The sequence below is a fragment of the Megalops cyprinoides genome, chromosome 6, assembly GCF_013368585.1.
Source record: "Megalops cyprinoides isolate fMegCyp1 chromosome 6, fMegCyp1.pri, whole genome shotgun sequence".
NCBI lineage: Eukaryota > Metazoa > Chordata > Actinopteri > Elopiformes > Megalopidae > Megalops > Megalops cyprinoides.
Genome location: NC_050588.1, coordinates 13729612 through 13747310, shown reverse-complemented (window position 1 = coordinate 13747310; position 17699 = coordinate 13729612). Strand labels below are relative to the sequence as shown.

Here is a 17699-nt window from a genome sequence, read left to right as displayed (position 1 = left end):
ACTGCTTTGTGTAAAGTGCCAAGGGTGAATTTACGAGGCATTCCTGGTAACAGTTATTTTACAGTTACACATATGGGCCTCTCTATATGTATGTATATCTCCATGCATATGGTCTGCTTGAAGAAATGTGCACGGGCTGTTGTGACACTGTGTTGAGAGCGGTTTACTGGTAAAGCCGTGTTCAGACTGTGTGTGATACATGTGGTCAGATTGATTGTAGACTGTGGTGAGACTCCCCTGACACTAACACAGCGGTGGGGTGAGATTATGATACCATCAGGCATGATATAGAGATGCCAGACAGGGTTTTGATTTGTTTGGGTCAGATATAGAGATTATGGAGCACCCGCAGGCACATCACCCAGTCGGGGGGCAGCTCGTGGGAGGCGAGCTTGTTCCCGTCCAGCCTCAGAATTCTCATGTTGGAGTAGTCCACGGGACCCACCGTCCTGCAGAGACTGGTCACGTTGAATTCTGCCGGGAAACAAGAGGCAAATAATGCAAGTACTGAGGAACTAATGGCGCTACCTCAGGCGATCCTGTAACATCGTGAGACTGGTTTTTCTTCTTCTTTCTGAATAAACTTTGAGCTCTTGTAGGGGATGGATTTATGTAATACACACCACCAAGAAATGGATTAGATTTGCTTTGTAGAATTTTGCTGAAAATATAAACATGCTTCAACATAAAACTAAATAGATGTCAACAGAACTAAAATTTAGAAATTAGCCAAAGATAAATGCCACACAGACACTAGAAAGTGTTTATTCACACAGTCATTAATGCTTGGCATATCTTACCAGGATTTAATTTATCTCAATTGTTTTTGTTTTTTTTTTTTACGGCTGACTTGTGTTTTTGCTGTATTTATGTTTTTGCTGTATTTATCATTGACGCTGTTTATATTATTTTTAGTACATGAGAAGCACCATACAAATGACATTTGTTGTCATTACATTAGATATAGGCAAAATGTTCAAAAAAAGATAAGCTGAATGAACTACTCATTTTATCACAATGTTCTGATGTTTCAGGTATATTCCTAAAATACCACACTAAATGCATTAAAATATAATATTGCATAAATCAAACTTCTGTCAAGTAGTAAGGTTGAATGGGGAAGGATGTTTACTGGACACATTTTTAGTGACTTTTTAAAAATAAAATTGATGTCACTATTTATTGTCACTTGCTCAGATGCAGAAGACCTGACTGCTCACTCATGTTCCTGCCCTTGTAAACAGCGCTCACTTAAACAGCAGCAGCACATACAACAGACCCTAATAAATGAGCCACAGGTGCATGCTGGGTATCAGTAACAACGACAACAAAAGTAAAGAAAACCCATTGGCCCATTTCTAGCCCTCTTTGGCTGTTTGAGAGAGAGAGAGAGAGCAGAAGCATCACATCTGGCAGATGGCAGGTCACAGTGACGAATGCGTGTCTGCGGGCTGACCGCAGAACGTGTGTCCGGGTGGCCAGGTCGCTCTCTGCCAGTTTCCCTTTTTCCCCCCTTAGCCTAATGGATGCCTCAGTGGCTGCAGTCACGTCTGCTGGAACCCTTCACGGAAAACAGACACACACCCCCATCCTTCCCAATACCTAACAGCTCGTCTGGAATCCAGATCCCAGTACACTGTTGCTGCTGTCTTGCTTCGGAAAACCAGGTCAAGAAAAAAAGAAATACACATCTGTTTGGAGACTATACGGTTCTTCATCTCAGTCTGACACATCTGATAAGGGGTTCTCAGTGAATTACAAGAGATAAGACATTAGTTCCTTTCTTTAATGTTAATGTCTCCAAAAAGCGGTCACAAATTTTCCTGACTTTGAGAGCAGGACACTCCCAGCCAAACGACTTACGTCAAGAGCAAATATCACCTCTTTTTGTTTCACCAGAAATAAACAGTGGAATTGAGTTCGGCAAACATTTGAAGTGTTTCGTGATGAGATAGTGTTGCTTCCCTCCTCCTCGCATTAATCAGAACCACTGTGCCTGAGTGGAAGAGCTCCCTGTAATCTATGGCAGTTCTGCGGATATCGTATCCAATCCCAGCAGGCCTCTCTGAGGGCATTGGAAGAACAGACCGTTTTCTTGGCTCATGCAGACTCCCCTGGTGGAGCGCTCACAGATGTTCCTAGACCAGTTTCTCCCCAGAGCTAACATACTTTTCCTCTACAGCAGCCTCTCTGCTTCACACTGATCTAGAACGGCCCTCTGTCTTTAACTGAGCGGCCACGCAGCTGAGAAACGGGTTGGATTGGGGTGGGGGTTGAGGGGGGTGGGGGGTGTTGAGGAACCAGTCACTTTTTCCATCCCTGTTCTCCAAGTCGAAGAGAGGCTGAAATTTTTTCCCCCCTTTCCTCTCACCCAATCAGCTTTTATGTAGGAAAGTGCCCTAACCCCTGACTCTCCACATCTGTCCCTAGAAACACCATGTACTACGTCATCACACAGTTTTCCATGTGTTTCTTGTGTATGTGACCTGTCACCCTCCCCCCGCCCCCCCCCGCAGAACTCACAATGCTGGCAGTCAGAGCAGTGTGATCTCAGAATGGTTTGAGAGGTCTGGACATGTGGCGCGTTGCGGAACGAGCGGGTTTGTGGCCCATGTTATGGATCACCACCCATCTAAACTCGCGGAATCCTGTTGTTTATAGAAACAGTGACCTCAGTATGCGCTATTCCACTGTCCGCAGCTCCATGTGCTGGATGCTAGATTGCAGCAGATGTTTGTGCTGAGGGCTTTGTCATCTTGTGGGTCATGGTGATCTGTGGAGGGCTTTGCACTCCTGGCAGATGGGGTCTCAAGAGGATGCTGGTGTGTTGCTAATCAGTGGAACAGCATGTGGCCTCCATCCAGGTCAAAAGAGATATAATGTACTGCAACACACCTCCTATTGATGTCGTCACTTTTTATTTCTTCAATAAATCAAGTGACGGTTTTGCATTTGTAACAATGGAACAACTTCCCTCAAGCCTGAAGTTAGCAATGTTTCAAATTAGCCAGATTTTACACCCTTGCTGGACCACTACTTTACTCATTATGTGTGAAAATTGCCAATAAATGTTGTAAATACCATAATGTTGCAAAAAAGAACACATTGAACTGTTGTGGTTAAACTGAGAATACATCTCAGAACTTCGTATCAAACCATTAAGGTTCCCTTACCTTCGATCTGATTAGCCTCCAGATACAGATACAGGAGAGTGGTGGGAACGACAGGGATGGAGGTGAGCTGGTTGTAGGAGAGGTCCAGCTCCACCATGGTTGACACGTTGAAGGCACCGGGGGCCATGTTTGGGCTGCGGAGCTGGTTGTGGCTGAGCCTCAGGTGGCCCAGGCTATGGAAGCCCTGCAGACTGTCCTCGAACAGCCCTATGAGGGAGTTGTTGGAGAGGTAGAGCTGCTGGACGGACGGGGGGAGATGACTCGGGAACAAATCCAGGCGGTTGTGACTGAGGTCCAGCAGGTTGATGGAGTGCAGCCCTGGGGTGACAGGGAGACACAACAAGGAGCTGTCTTCATGGTATGAAGCAGCCACAATATGTATGCATAGACACAAAATGAAAGGGGTTTGTCTGAGCATTTCAGAGAGGGATCAACTTCATAAAACCCCTGAAAGATTAAGTCTGTGATGGGTGCCTAGAAATAAGACAGATGGTAATAACTACAGCTCATGGAGATGTAATGCAGCTCATAACAACCTAAGAGATACAGAAATGACTTGTCTCCAAGGAACCTGTGAAATCAGCCCTTCCGATGGTTTTGAGCCTGTTCCCCTGGAGGAGCAGAATGGTGAGGTTCTGAAGGTTCTTGAAGGACCCTGGGGCGATCTTGCCGATCTGGTTGTAGGCCAGCCGAAGCTGCTTGAGCCCGCTGGGCAGTCCGGACGGCACCTCTGTCAGGTTGTTGTAGTTCATGAAAAGGTTCTCCAGGTGGGACAGGTTTGACCATACCATGGCTGGCACCTGGCCGCTGAGAAGCTGGTTGCGGTCAAGGAAGAGCCAGCGCAGGCGGGTGGTGTTGGTGAAGGCGTTGGCCGGGAGGCCTGACATGCTGTTCCCCTGCAGGAAGAGGTACTGGGTCCTGGGGGGCAGGCCGACGGGCAGGATCCTCAGCCCCCGCTGATCGCAGTACAGGGCGGAGGGCCACTGGATGGGGCAGTCGCACTCCAGCGGGCAGCTCTCGCTGTTCACGGCCCGGTACCAGCTGCTGTCTCCCCGGCCCCTCAGGCTCAGCACGCTGGGCTCCCCCAGAAAGCGGTTGATCCAGAGGGGAACCCCACCATAGTCAAGGTCAAATGAGGTGGCCCAGATGAGCCTGATCACGAACAGCACCAGCAGAACGGGCCTGCTCTCCATGAGGTTGTCCTGTCAGTTCGGTTCGGTCCAAAACACGGCCTGAGAATAGAATAGATGTGAATCATTCTGTTTTCTGTCCACTGAAATCATTTCTTTTTTGGATGCATTTTCGTCGTACAGTTTTAGCTGATGATGAGAAACAGATTACTCTTTTCCCTGTATTTTTCCACAGCCATATTTTTTACAGAGCCTTCCCAGTCTCACAGGATTGCAGTTTAGTGAGAAAGTACAGTATACTCTGTACAGTATACTCTCATAGTATTACACAATCATTCACTAATTATGTCATTCCATACAAGGCGCACACTTCTGCAGTAAATAATAGTGGTGTATGATTCATAATGAAATGATTCACTTGGTTAATGATAAAAACTACATAAATTATGAAAAGGTTTTTCTCAGCCATAGAACAAGTTGAGTGAAACAGCATATCTATATCCATCACTCCAAAATTCAAAATATTTTTTTGCTACTTAAGTTTTCAATTCAGGAAAAAACTATGATATTATAATTGGCATGGCCTTTTTGTTAGATAATGGAAACAGCTTCTCATATAGGTATTTCTAACCAAAAGACTGCCAGAAGAGCTTTCAGATCTTCTAGCTTAACTTATTGTACAGTACACAAGCACACACACCATCACATAAGTGCTGTGCTGGTGGGAATGGGGAGTTAAACCCCATAAAAAAGATCACATACCTGTTGCAGCGTCTCTTGAACAGAGGCTGTTCTGTGAATATAATCTGCGTGTCGATGTGCTTAGATGCTTTTCTGCGGCGGCTTGCCCTGGATCCCGTCTCTGTGTGTATAGGCAACCTGGAGTGTTTACCCAGCCACTGGAAGTTTCCACGTCCTAGAATGGCCAAGGCCCCAGACTCCTCAGAACTTCTCTGCTCCTTCTCCTCCTCTGTTCTCCTATTGGATTCCTCAGACCTCACTGCCATATAGCTCAACATTTGGTGGAAACATGTTTGCCAATTGCCGGTAGAAAAAAAGAATGGAAAAGGGGAAATTGTTTGAATTAAGACTTGCTTAAAACTGCTTTGCCGTTTGAATATCAATCTGTCAAAGACTTATCTGCAGACTTTTGCTTCCTGTTACATATTAATCATTACCTGTGTCTCTTGGTTCTTAAATAAAAGTAAGAAAAGAGTAGGCCTATTTGGATTCATGTGTTTTGAGGACTGTTGTATGTTTCAGTATTTCCGCTCGTGCAAAGGCCCAATAAAATAAAGCTGTCATAAGATAAGCCATAAAAAGGAAGTCTTCTGAAATGGTAGCTGACATCACCAACACCATGGGAAGTGTGATGTTATGAAAGTACTTGCAGGGTGTCAGTACACTCTTTTGGATGATAATAACAGGATGGCAAGCCAAAATGTGTACAAAATGTGTGTTTTTTTTTTTCTTTGAAATTTGATATTGGGCCAGTAACTGACAAAATACTAGGAAGCTGCCCAAATTTTTAGAATAACATATTAAATCATTTGGTGAAGCCATTTTCCCCCTGGTTCTCTACAGACTCTATAATGAAGGAAGATGCCTCTCTGCTAAACTCACAGCATGAATAACATGCCTGGTCTGTTTCCATGACAACTCATGAAACAGTTTTACAATGTTGTCGTAACTGAACTAAAACCAAGTAAAAAGTTTAGCTTTTCAAAGAAAAAAGGAATAGATCATAAATGTATAGCCTAGACCTGCCTTTTGAGACAGGCTTGTGGGAGCAGTTTAGATACTGATGGCAGAAAAGAAAGCTCACAGAGCGTGAATCTCATTGTGCAGACAGGAAAAGTAACTCATTAGCAGCAAGGGAGTAGCATGGAACAGGCAGTCTGTGATGAAGTGATATGATATTGCCCATGGCAGTGAGCTATGAGGGGCAGTTCTCACTGTAAAACTCACAGTGAACTGTATTTTTATAACAGTGTGCAGTGCAGTGTGAGAGGACCGGGGGAGCCAAACAGACCCTATGTGCGTGCGTGTGTCTGCGTATGTGTGTGTGTGTGTGTGTGCGCAGTGAGTCCACGGCTCCGATAACTCAGCTCAGTGAGCAGGAGGATTCTACCCGCCCCCCTCCCTGGGGCGGGGTCAAAGCAGTGGAGCTGAGAATGACGGTGGGGGCCAATGTGAGCACAACCACAGCGCCCCCTTGCATGCAAAATTGCCATAACACTCAGGGGTTTCTGCCAAGATGAACAAAACACAGAACTGTTAAGGCCATAGCACAACTGGGCTATGTTATGGAGTTACAAGCAGTTTTTGAACAGATATCAACAGTGTTTCTTTCAGTTATTATCTAAAAAGCATATTTAAATATGTCATAAAATGGTGTAGGTGAACAGTGTTACTAATTGTTCAGCATGAAATTAAGTATTTGAAAACAAATACTGTGTCCAACTGAGTACTGTGTCCAACCAAACACTTTCCCTGAGTTATACTGTACTCTGCATGCCTTATACCTACAATTCTGTTTTCTGCAGTTGGGCCCATGTTGCCTTGTTGAAGCAATAGTGAAAGAATGTTATAGTTCTACCATTAGTTGTCACTCTAATGTCCCATCCATTTCAGTATTTTATTTTGTCTACGCAGGAATTATTTTTAGTGGGTCACTTGTCATAGACTAAACATTCCATCTCTCCTCAGACACTGTGCAGATGTAGCAGGTACTGCAGTTGCATATGGGCTTCTAGTTTCTGTGGATTGATTGTAGTGCTGGATACCAGATCTGGGAGATATTAATCATCATTTGCATCATTTCATCATCCTGAAACAAACCCAAAATAGCTTTCAGACGGAGGACATTTATATGAGCTCATTTTAATGTAAAACATTTATTCAATATGCTTTTGTAGAGGAATCAAAGCAGCCCAAACTTATCAGACTTCAGCTTCTTTCTGAGAAATCCATTACCCTTGTCAGTAAATCTTCCTTTATAACAAATAAATAAATAAAGCTATTAGCATCAGACGATGATATAGCATACAAAGAAGCTGTCACTTGAACATGGTTGCATAAATTGTCATAACAGACATGCATCTTTTTAATTCTATGCTTTATGGTTTTTCAGCACTTAGCTATGAGTCAAATTTTTGCATGAATCCCTCTGACACGCTCCATTTCTGCATTCTTTTGCGAACTGCAGCTGCAGTTCAGACATATCATCTCACCAATGCCCCCCTCCAAAGAGACCGCAAGCATATTATGTGACTGTGTCCGAAATAACCGCTAAATACAAGCATAACACAGAATACCACCCACTCTTAAGACCAAATATATCCCAACTGGACTTGAAATTATTGGAGCCTTTTAGATTTCTTAATAAAACTTGAGGAAAACATATAAATACAATGAATTTTCTTTATCTAAGCACGTGTATAATTCACATTTTCATTGTTGCATTTGTTGTTAACATGCTGTTGTTAACATGGAGGTAGGGCAAAAATGACGAAGGACATAAATGTCCTGACACTGATGATGACACATGTTCTGTAGGCTGTATATAAATCAAAACATAAACCGCAATGTTTTCCTTCTAAAAATATTAATTGATTTCCAAATTATAGTGAAACAACGTGACAACATACATATATAAAAAATATGGTTATGCACTGATTTATTTCAGATTAAAATGCATTACCTTGAATTTTTAACATGATTTTGAAGGCACTGGCTTCACTTTGATAGTTTTTCCTCCAGTCTGGGCAGCCGGCACAAACAGGTAGCACATTTCGTTCCAGAAAACACAGCAGTCCCGCCGTGGTCCTAATTTCTTTTCCATATAAACAGAAGGAAATGAAAAAACCTTCAGTCCTATTATGGACACCCTCTCATAACACATGAAAAAGACCTTTGAATATGAAGTTATGTTACTGAGCAACAAAAATGAATTCACTGAGTGAAAATCTCTCAGAAGCTTTTTTTTTCTGTGCGTTGCAAATAATTTATTTTGCTTCTTTTGACATATCTCAAAGTGAATAAACAAAAAGGTTAATCCTGCAAATAACTGAATGAGCAAAGGTCTGTATTTTTATACAGGGTATTTGATACTCATGTGAGATAATATAAAGATGAGAGGGTTGACTCAGCCCTCTGACTTAAAAAAGGCAGCCAAGGGGTTAAACTCTTTAATGTCTGCCTCGCCCCTGATAAAAACAAACCCTGCAGGCCTAGCTGATGCATTCTTCCCCTCATTACTGCCATATGTTAGCCGTTTAGCCCTCTGAAGCTCTTCACTGCTCACTCAAAATGGCACTCATCAGCAAAACCCGCCAAGTTCACTTCTATGCGTGCCATAAGGATTTTTTAAACTCTGATGCTTTTTTAGACACATAAGCCATTCAGAAGCAGTTAATTCACATATTCATAAAGGAAATATCCCCTGCCTGGTTTTCTTGTCACAATGTCCACTGCAGGGGTTTGTGGTTAGCACTGCAGCTAGGCCAAGCCACTGTGGGTAAAACAGCATGCTGCTTGAGTGAAGAGAGAAACAGTACAGTGCATACTTGTAGGTGTAAATCTACTGTACTGTAGAACGCCAGGACTCTCTCTGCATAAGTACTTTAACAGATATCTCCCTTTATTTACCTTGTGGAATGCCATTATTTCTCAAAAGCAGTTTTCACTGCCACATTACAAAAGTGATTTTTTTTCCCAAATAATTTTCCACAAAGTAATTTTCTCAAAAACCTGATTCACTTGTTATTCCTTGTATCTTGAACACATGGTTATTATATTGTAGTACGGTATGGATTATTTCCTTCCAATAAAGATTTTAACAGCTGTTAAGATATGAGGTTGAGCACATTTTGGCAATGTCTCCCACAATCCTCTGGGCCAGGCAGTGGACAGTGGGACTGTACTGATTCAATAGTTGGGTTTTCACACGCCTGCAGTCTTCGTCTATGTAAAATTGTAGCTAGAGGGCGCTGTCGCATGAACTGTCACCAAAATGCAACAGAGCCTGAGATCTATTTAGACTGGTGTGACTGCCAGATTAGCTCATTGATTGGCTCATTTTGGAAGGTGTTCCATAAAACATTGAACTGATTAATGTTCTCCCTCAGTTATGGCAGAAAACGTTGCAACATTTTTGCTGTAATGTTTCGTATCTGATCAGTTCCAAAGCAAGGTCAGAGAAATAAACATATTCAACATGTGTGAGTCGTATGCTGCTAGAATTCTACTGCAGGTGTCCGTAGCGAAGAGAAATTTGGTCACAATGTTGATGTTTGTTGTCTAACACAGAGACATGGGAAAATGAACGGTCAGTCTTACAGCCCTCACTGCCTCCTGATCCCTTATATCATCACAGAGGACAAGGAGGAGAGGTACCTTAACAAAGGTTACTTCCAGAAGGGGAAAAAATCAAACCCCTATGACTGAGAAACAAAGCATTTGTGAAGAGCAGATGTGGAAAAACAGTGCTGACTGCTTGAGACATCCCTAAAAACTGTACTGTACATGGTTACTAACTGGACTCTGCATCTAAGCTTCCAACAAAGGTACCCATCACACACATACTGTGTTAGGCTCAACAGCTTGTGCTGTGAAGATAACCAGCCTTTGTGCTTCATTTTGAGAATACAGCGCAAGCATTGGCCATATGGTCTCATATGTAAGACTTCCTAATGTGTTGTCAACATATGCTTGACCAGGAGTTGACATACTGTATATGCTTGATCAGATGCCAGAAAGCCTTCAGATCAAATGGAAGAGACTACTACCACATAGTACTGGCTTCCAGATACCCCAGAGTAAGATGCCACTTGTTCACAGATCATTTGAAGTCATAGCTGCAGATGTTTTCAAAGGCAATCTTAGTTATCTCAGAGATGTTGTAGCAAGGCACCACTGATACCGGCAGCCAGCTTCCTTTGGGTCACCAGTTTGAGTCCCTGTGAATTAACTGAGGTCATGATGTCAATGTGATACTCAGGCAATGGAGTTTGAGCGCTTTCATTTTCGCTTGGATGCAAAAAAGGAGGAAGACATCTGCTTTGTGTTGGGAATCCCGTGCAGGGCCCTGAGGGGTCAACAGCTATAGAGTTACACAATGAAGCCTTTGTGCCGATGTGCCTCAAAGAAAGAACTTTCTGCTGCCCCTCTGGAGCTGTCGTGTGTCTTTAATATGGGGCTGAGTTCTTTTTCTTGAAGCAACTTATCCCTTGATCTTGTAGGGATCGTTTGTTTCACAAATTGCATTCTTTTTTACTGTTATTACCTGTATACAAGATTAAAAAAAAACCAAATTGAGCCTACTTTTTGTGAAGTAATAATACATCCGATATGGAAAATGATGACATCATAGTCATCCTTCTGGCAGATAAGACTTGCTTCAATAAGGAAATGAGGTCATAGGAATATAAATTGTATTTCAATTGTGTCACAAAGTGCAGACAGTCAGTTTCTCCAGTTTCTCCAGAATTTGCAAGCATATAAATTCAGATTAAATAGAACTCACTGAGCCTAATGATGTTTTGTGTAGAGTGTGTAAAGAAAAGCACTTCTGTCATTCTTAAGTCTCAAACAGTGTCATAAATTTATAACAGGGATTTAGTGTCCAAAATGTGTTCCAAATTTTTAAAGCGAGGGTATTTGGAATGTATCCATTGTTAGCATTTGGGTGCACTGTTCCTGACTGTCAAAAAAATAAAAGGCTCCAAAGAGAAAAAGAGCAAAAGTGAAAAATCTGACACAGAATGCATGTGGTTGAGCATGTTTGAGTTAAGGCACAACCACATAAAATGGGCTCTGATCAACCAGTTTGGAATTTTGGGCTGCTGTTTGACCAGCTGCATTTATGTAGGGCTACTGTTTTTGGGATCTGTTTTCAGGATCAGAATGCCAAAAAAAGGAAAGAAAAAAACAGGACACAGAAGACTCACTGTTCAGACAAACCGCTCCTTATTACGGAAAACAAACACATTCTTGGATTTTGGATGGAACATTAACTTGTTCCCTGCAACTTCATCCTTGCCATTTCCCCTTTTTAAAAATCTGCTTGCCAAAAAAATGAAATCCAGTCCACTACAAAAAAAATCCCTCAGCATCAATAACTCCTGGAAAAAGGCTTTAGACGTTGGGCAGTAATAACATCAGATCTCTGCTCCAGCCGAACCCAGGACTCAATAACACAGTGAACTTCCCGTGGCCATAGGATTGGTATTTGTTTAAAGCTGCCCCTGTGGGCATAAATTCAGATTTGTGCGGAATCATCTCCTGGAATGCTGTTCTGCAAGGGACTCATCCCCTGCCCTTCAGAGCACCTTGAGATTAAAAGAACACGTGAGCTGTGACACTCCAGACAGACTGTCAGACAGTATAAAACCACTAATATTAACTCGGCTTGAGACACCAGCATATGAATGTCCATTCTGAGTAATAAGGTGTATGACAGTATTATATAACCAAACCATCCAGCTGTGATTTTTTACTGCAGGATCTTAGTGACTGATCTCTGTACCAGAAATTCCACCCACTCACAGGTATATTTACAATGCCCCCCCCAGCAAGTTCTCCAGACAAGTTTCCGAAGCGGGTGCTGGCAAAGTGAGAGTCTCTAAACTGCGCCTCTTTCTATAGGGAAATTCCATGGTATGAGACCATTTGGAAGCTTTAAATGGAATTAATGGACCTTACTTCCTGTGAAGTCCAACAACGATGTGCATAAGTACATTCAAAACACTTCTGAGGACCTCTTTTTAAATGCTTGTGGCACACAGTCACAGATACCTAGATTCAGCGTGGGAAAGGCGTGCTTTGAATTTGAATGCTTAAGTGGGCGGCTTGTAAGTTGGTGCATTGTCAAACCAGTGCACTCTGCACAAGACTGCCTGACATGGGGCTGGAAACCTGCTTTGTTTCAAACCCCTTCACTGGATCACTTGTCACTAGATCCAGGGTGAAAGGACAGGGCATTGCAGCTGGGGGAAGGAATGTAAAGTGTTTCCTGATTGTTGGCCATTGGGGGTTGGACACAGCCGCCAGGTCTGTCCCATGACTGGAGCCTCACACAGTGATTGTCTGAGGGGACGGATTTACAGATACCGATGGTGTTTTGGAGGAGTGGGGTGGGGAGGGTGTGTGTGTGTGTGTGTCTGTGTGTTTGGAGGGGGTGACTCCCAAAGAAAGAAGTTCCTTCTCTGCAGCATACGCCAGACACAGCACAGATTTCAACATGTGTAAACTAGGGTCTCTAAAAGCATTGATTTTTCACGCATGCACACAAGATGCATTGATTTCCTCATTTAGACATCCACATGCATGTGTCTGTGGGAACCAACGTCTGTAAAAACATGTAATAAGAGAAGAGATATAAAAAATACAGCACACACCCAAACCACAACTCATATAAGTGTTATCTCAGAAAAGCTGCAAGTGCTATTATTTCCATTTGTGGTGAGGATGCGATCCAAATTTGAACTAACCCCAGCCCTTAACCTAAATATGCACAGTTTAGATTAGAGCCGATGTGTCCGCATCATACATGTTGTGGTACAGTCTTGTATGATTATGTATGTGGTGGAACTCTGTGGTGCACACATGCTGTTTTTAAAGGTAGCATGTTCAGCTATTTTCAGTGTAGCAGTCCTGGTTTCGGGTGTGTTTTTCCTCACTCCCTTCCGTCTCCGTGCCAGGCACCTATTGTGTCTGTGCTTCTGTAGCTTTGCAGACCTCCTGAGTCTAAAACTAACTGCATTTCTCTTCAAGGCATCAAAGCTAACTGTGGCCTTCTCAGACAGTGGGGAGCTGGCCATTCTCTGATATGACAGTCAGGAGATGCACAACATGGGAAAACAGCCAGATGCTTGGAGGGAGGTTAACCTTTGGCTGGGCAAAAAAGGAAGAAATTCTACCCAGCATGTCCAACATTTCAGGCACAAGATAAAACACACAACAAACTTACAATAGGAGTACAATTTAGAGCCATCGTCTGTTACCCACTGCATTTATACACTGAAAATACTAATATTTTGATTGGCACATCTTACTGAGTGATCCTTTCCAAGGGTGAGTATCTCAAGTGAGCTACAAATTCATTTTTTTTCATTTTGAAAACTGCATATGCATGGAGAATGAACCGAAGGGGTCCTTCTGTGTTCAAAGACACATGTTGGCTCTGGTATCATCTCAGTGGGGAGGCATGGAATGATCTCGCCATTGCGTGTGTGTTCTTTTTGAAATACTGTTCCAGCTCCCTGCAAAAACTCACTGCACATTGCTAAGGATTTAACACTGTCATTCCACAGTTTACCCTGTCCTATGTATTTCAGTAATGACAGGAAGGGAAGGAAATTAATAACATAAGCCTACGTATTTAAAACTATCTGACAAGTTTGTCAACACAAATAATTGCAGCGGCCAGCCACAACCCAATTTTTGAATTTCTAAAAACAAAAAAAATGTGCATAGCACATGTGCGTGGCTATAGTGGCGGTGAAATAAATGGACAAACCACAGCTATCAACAGCATATGACCATTAAAGGAACACTAACCATAACACAATTTGTGTCAAGCTGTGTGGCTGGCTACCTTGGGAACAGCTCAACATGCTTGTATGTGCATGTACTTTTGCATCAAAAGGGGCGAAAAACTGGAACTGGCAAAAGACAACCCACCGGTTGCATAATTAGTGATAACGTCTGGATCATTCCTTTCGTCTTAATGAGGGAAAACAGGGCAGCTAATGGGCAAAGGCGGTTAAGCCGTTCCACAGATGGGATTAATTATGAGAGGGGCACCCCTTTCTAATGAGGACTGGATCTTGTATGGTGAGGGGAGAAGTGCAGTAATTGGACAGGGTTTGGGTTGGGGGAAAGGAGCTGGTGAGGGGGGGTGGGGGAGGTATTTACAAAGTCTTTGGCATCCAGCTCACTCCAGTCCAAGGGAGCCACGGACGGCTACAGGGGTAGAGAAGGGACTGCCTTTCTGAACAGGTCAGTGTGCCTCATTTCTGTGTGTAAAACCTGTAAAATGTACAATGAGCTAAACAGATCAGACTTTTATTTATTTAATTTTTTGGGGGGAGGGGGATGGTAAATGATACTTTTGTATAAAATGGCTATTTGTTCCTTACGTTCCATTTGATCCATTTCATTAATCTTGGCTCTCACCAGCCAACAAGCCACTGTCTGTGTTCCTGAGTTTGCTTTCCTCATTTTTTGTCTCAAGTTTCCAACTTTGACTTTTGCAGGATTTAGATTAAATGCCTGTTTTTTCAACATCTTTTCACTAAATGCATGCATGCTCCTTCCATATGTTCCTCATACAGTACATATAAAGACTGCAGTTATGTAACTGCTGCATAATTTTTTCCTATACTGTACATTGCTAATTTAAGAACTTAATTATCGTTTGAGGAAGGATACCTACATTAGTATGAAAGATTCCCTTGGGGAATAAGCTTTACATTTTACTCCACTGACACATTCATAATGTAAAAAAATGCAACTGTCCAGACAGTTAAAGATGTTGCCGTTCTTATAGCTGTTGCGTCAACTCCCAGCTTCTCCTGCAGCCTGTGACCATGAGGCTGGCTGTGCTGCTCCTAGCGGCCGCGCTCTTTGAACTTGCTGCCTGCCAGAGACAGGACCCCTTCTTCTGGCTGTCCGCCCTGCGCAGCCGGGGTTACACCCACGGGGTGCTGCAGGCTGACACCACCGGGGGCGAATGCCCCATCGAGTGCGACTGCCCACCCAGCTTCCCCATCGCCATGTACTGCGACAACCGCAACATACAGTCTGTCCCTTACATCCCGTCCCGCATTAAGTACCTTTACCTGCAGCACAACCAGATCACCAGTATCCCTGACGGGGCTTTCGACAATGCCACCGGCCTCGTGTGGATCATGCTGCACCAGAACCGGATCAGCTCTGACAAGGTTGGCAAGAGGGTTTTTGCCAAGCTCTCCAATCTGGACCGGCTTTACTTGGACAACAACAACCTGACACGCGTGCCCCCAAACCTGCCAAAGTCCCTGAGGGACCTGCGGCTGAACAACAACAAAATATCCAAAATCTCGGCCAACTTGTTCGAGGGCATGACCAGCCTGACCATCCTGCTCCTCAATGACAACGCCATCCAGGAGGTGGGCGGGGCCCTGAAGGGGCTCGACTCCCTGACCCTGCTGGACATCAGCAACAACAAGCTGAAGAAGGTTCCTGACAGCCTGCCTGGGATGCTGCACCAGCTCTACCTGGAGTCCAACAGCATCGAGGCCATCCCGGCTGGCTTCCTCAGCAAGTTTGTCAAACTGCAGTACGTTCGGATGTCCCACAATGCACTGACCGACCGCGGGATTCCCTCCAACAGCTTCAACGTCACTGGCCTGGTGGAGCTGGACCTGTCTTACAACAAGCTGGAGAGGATCCCCCTGGTCAGCACCAGCCTGGAGCATCTCTACCTGCAGGCCAATCAAATCAAAGGTACCGAACACTGCCCTTGGCCTCTAGGGCACTTTGAGTTGTTTCCTAGTAACAGGTAGCATCACAGTTATCATTTAACTTGTACTGATCTGATTAGTTATTTGAATGATTTCTCTCTCCCTCTCTCTCTCTTTCTCTCTCTCTCTCTCTCTCTCTATATATATATATATATATATTTTTTTTTTTTTTCCAGTTAAACCAAACCCTTGCAGTTTTGCTTGGACAAATCCATTAATACTGAAAAATAACACTGAACACTGTTTCCTCTGGTCACAATTTGACTATATCATATTTGTATATGACAGCATCACTATTTCAGTGTGTTTTTGAACAATTTGGGCACAGTCATTTACAAATCTCATTTCTAAACTTAAGTTCTGCAGTTTGTGAGGACTTTTGGGTAAAAAAATTGAGTACTCTCTTGTGCATGAAAATTCCCCATTGTTTACATTAGCACCACTATGTCATACTGCTTTCAATGACTAATAGTTTTATGGACATGTGTGCAACATGTAGAGGCACTGGTTCAAATTACATTCAGCATGATGCTATACTAATACAGTGCCAGAAAGTGGGGAGCTAAGATTACAAGAGTGACATAGTATAATTCAGCTAGAAAGCTCATCTGTTGATATTAATTTAGGCAATGCGTCAGTTTTCCAGTTCAACAGTTTGTTGTGTTATAGGGTAGCAAATTTGCTTACTAGATTTACTTACAACATGAGAATCAGTAAAACATGAACAAAAATCACATCTTATTGCAGACCCTGGTTGGTTTTCATCCTGTTGATAACTGTTCACATGGTTTATGGTTTACTGCTTTTGCAAAGCCATTTGCTGGGTCAGATTATGGAAAAAAGTTGTTGGTCATTCTGCATGAATTGGTGTTTCCATTTGAAGAGAACTTTGCTGTTAAAACAATGATTCCATTGTCTGACATATGCTTCCCAATTTATAAGCTTTTTGCTGTTAAAAAAAAAATTCCAAAGATGTGTATGTAACAGATCACCTCTCAAATTTCAAGTTCTCTCTCCCTGGACTCCATACGGAATAGCTATCAGCATGATGTACTCTGCCCAGTCTTCCTTAATTATAAGTCCATTGCAAATTGTTTCCATCTTTAGGTTTTGTCATAAACATGTCTGTGTGCCCAGAATATCTGCATCTGAACCTAAACATATCTGTCTTTGTTCCAGAATTCACCATTGGAAGCCTCTGCAGTGTGGTGGACATCATGAATTTCTCCCACCTGAAGGTCCTGAGGCTGGATGGTAATGAGATCACCAGAGATGACCTGCCCAATGATGCCGCCCTCTGTTTACGTCTTGCTGCCACCATTGAGCTGTAGGCTTACTGAACTACCAGCAGGGGGCGTATGAGAAAGAGCTCCTCCTTCCTGTTTCTTATTTTCTGTTCCTGTGACTCAATACTCAGGACTGCGCAGACCTTTCGGCTTAAACTCAGAGCAATATTTGGTACATGAACTTCAAAAGCTAAATTTTCAAATTTTCAAAAAACAGGTTCAAGTAGGCCTCCCTCTCTTGAAGAATATGGAAAATACCAATGGGTTTTATTCTACACCTAGAACATGAACCTATAACATGACGAAGATATATTTCCTTTTGTTTTCCTGGGTACCATTCAGTCAAAGGCTCAAGTCTGACCATTGGTTAAACAACACATCATTTAGGTGTCTCAACACAACTGTGTCCGTGTTTCTCGTTTGTTTCTCGTTTGTTGCTCTAGCAGTTGAGTGGGTTAATTTCAGTCTTTTCTCATGACCGATAGAGACACAGGAGAAAAGCTGAGCAGTTACAATTTCCCTCTTGCAAACGACAGGTTATGGAGGTCACTTGTTGACCACCGTGAACTTACTTTAGTATTTTGGAGCAAGCTCATTTTGCTC

At 43.0% G+C, this 17699-nt stretch overlaps 2 protein-coding genes across 2 annotated transcripts; one reads left to right on the top strand and one right to left on the bottom strand.

Annotated features, from left to right (window-relative positions):
- Positions 1-210: 210 nt before the first annotated feature.
- On the bottom strand, positions 211-4366 carry zgc:113307 (uncharacterized protein LOC553753 homolog). Its single transcript, XM_036530769.1, has 3 exons — positions 3745-4366; positions 3174-3491; positions 211-474 (listed from the first exon to the last, which is right to left on the bottom strand). The coding sequence occupies exons 1-3, from the start codon at positions 4364-4366 to the stop codon at positions 323-325; spliced, it is 1092 nt and encodes a 363-aa protein (XP_036386662.1). The 3' UTR covers positions 211-322.
- Positions 4367-14262: 9896 nt separating this feature from the next.
- On the top strand, positions 14263-17464 carry fmoda (fibromodulin a). Its single transcript, XM_036531960.1, has 3 exons — positions 14263-14305; positions 14875-15793; positions 16990-17464. The coding sequence occupies exons 2-3, from the start codon at positions 14896-14898 to the stop codon at positions 17139-17141; spliced, it is 1050 nt and encodes a 349-aa protein (XP_036387853.1). The 5' UTR covers positions 14263-14305; positions 14875-14895; the 3' UTR covers positions 17142-17464.
- The last annotated feature ends 235 nt before the right edge of the window (positions 17465-17699 follow it).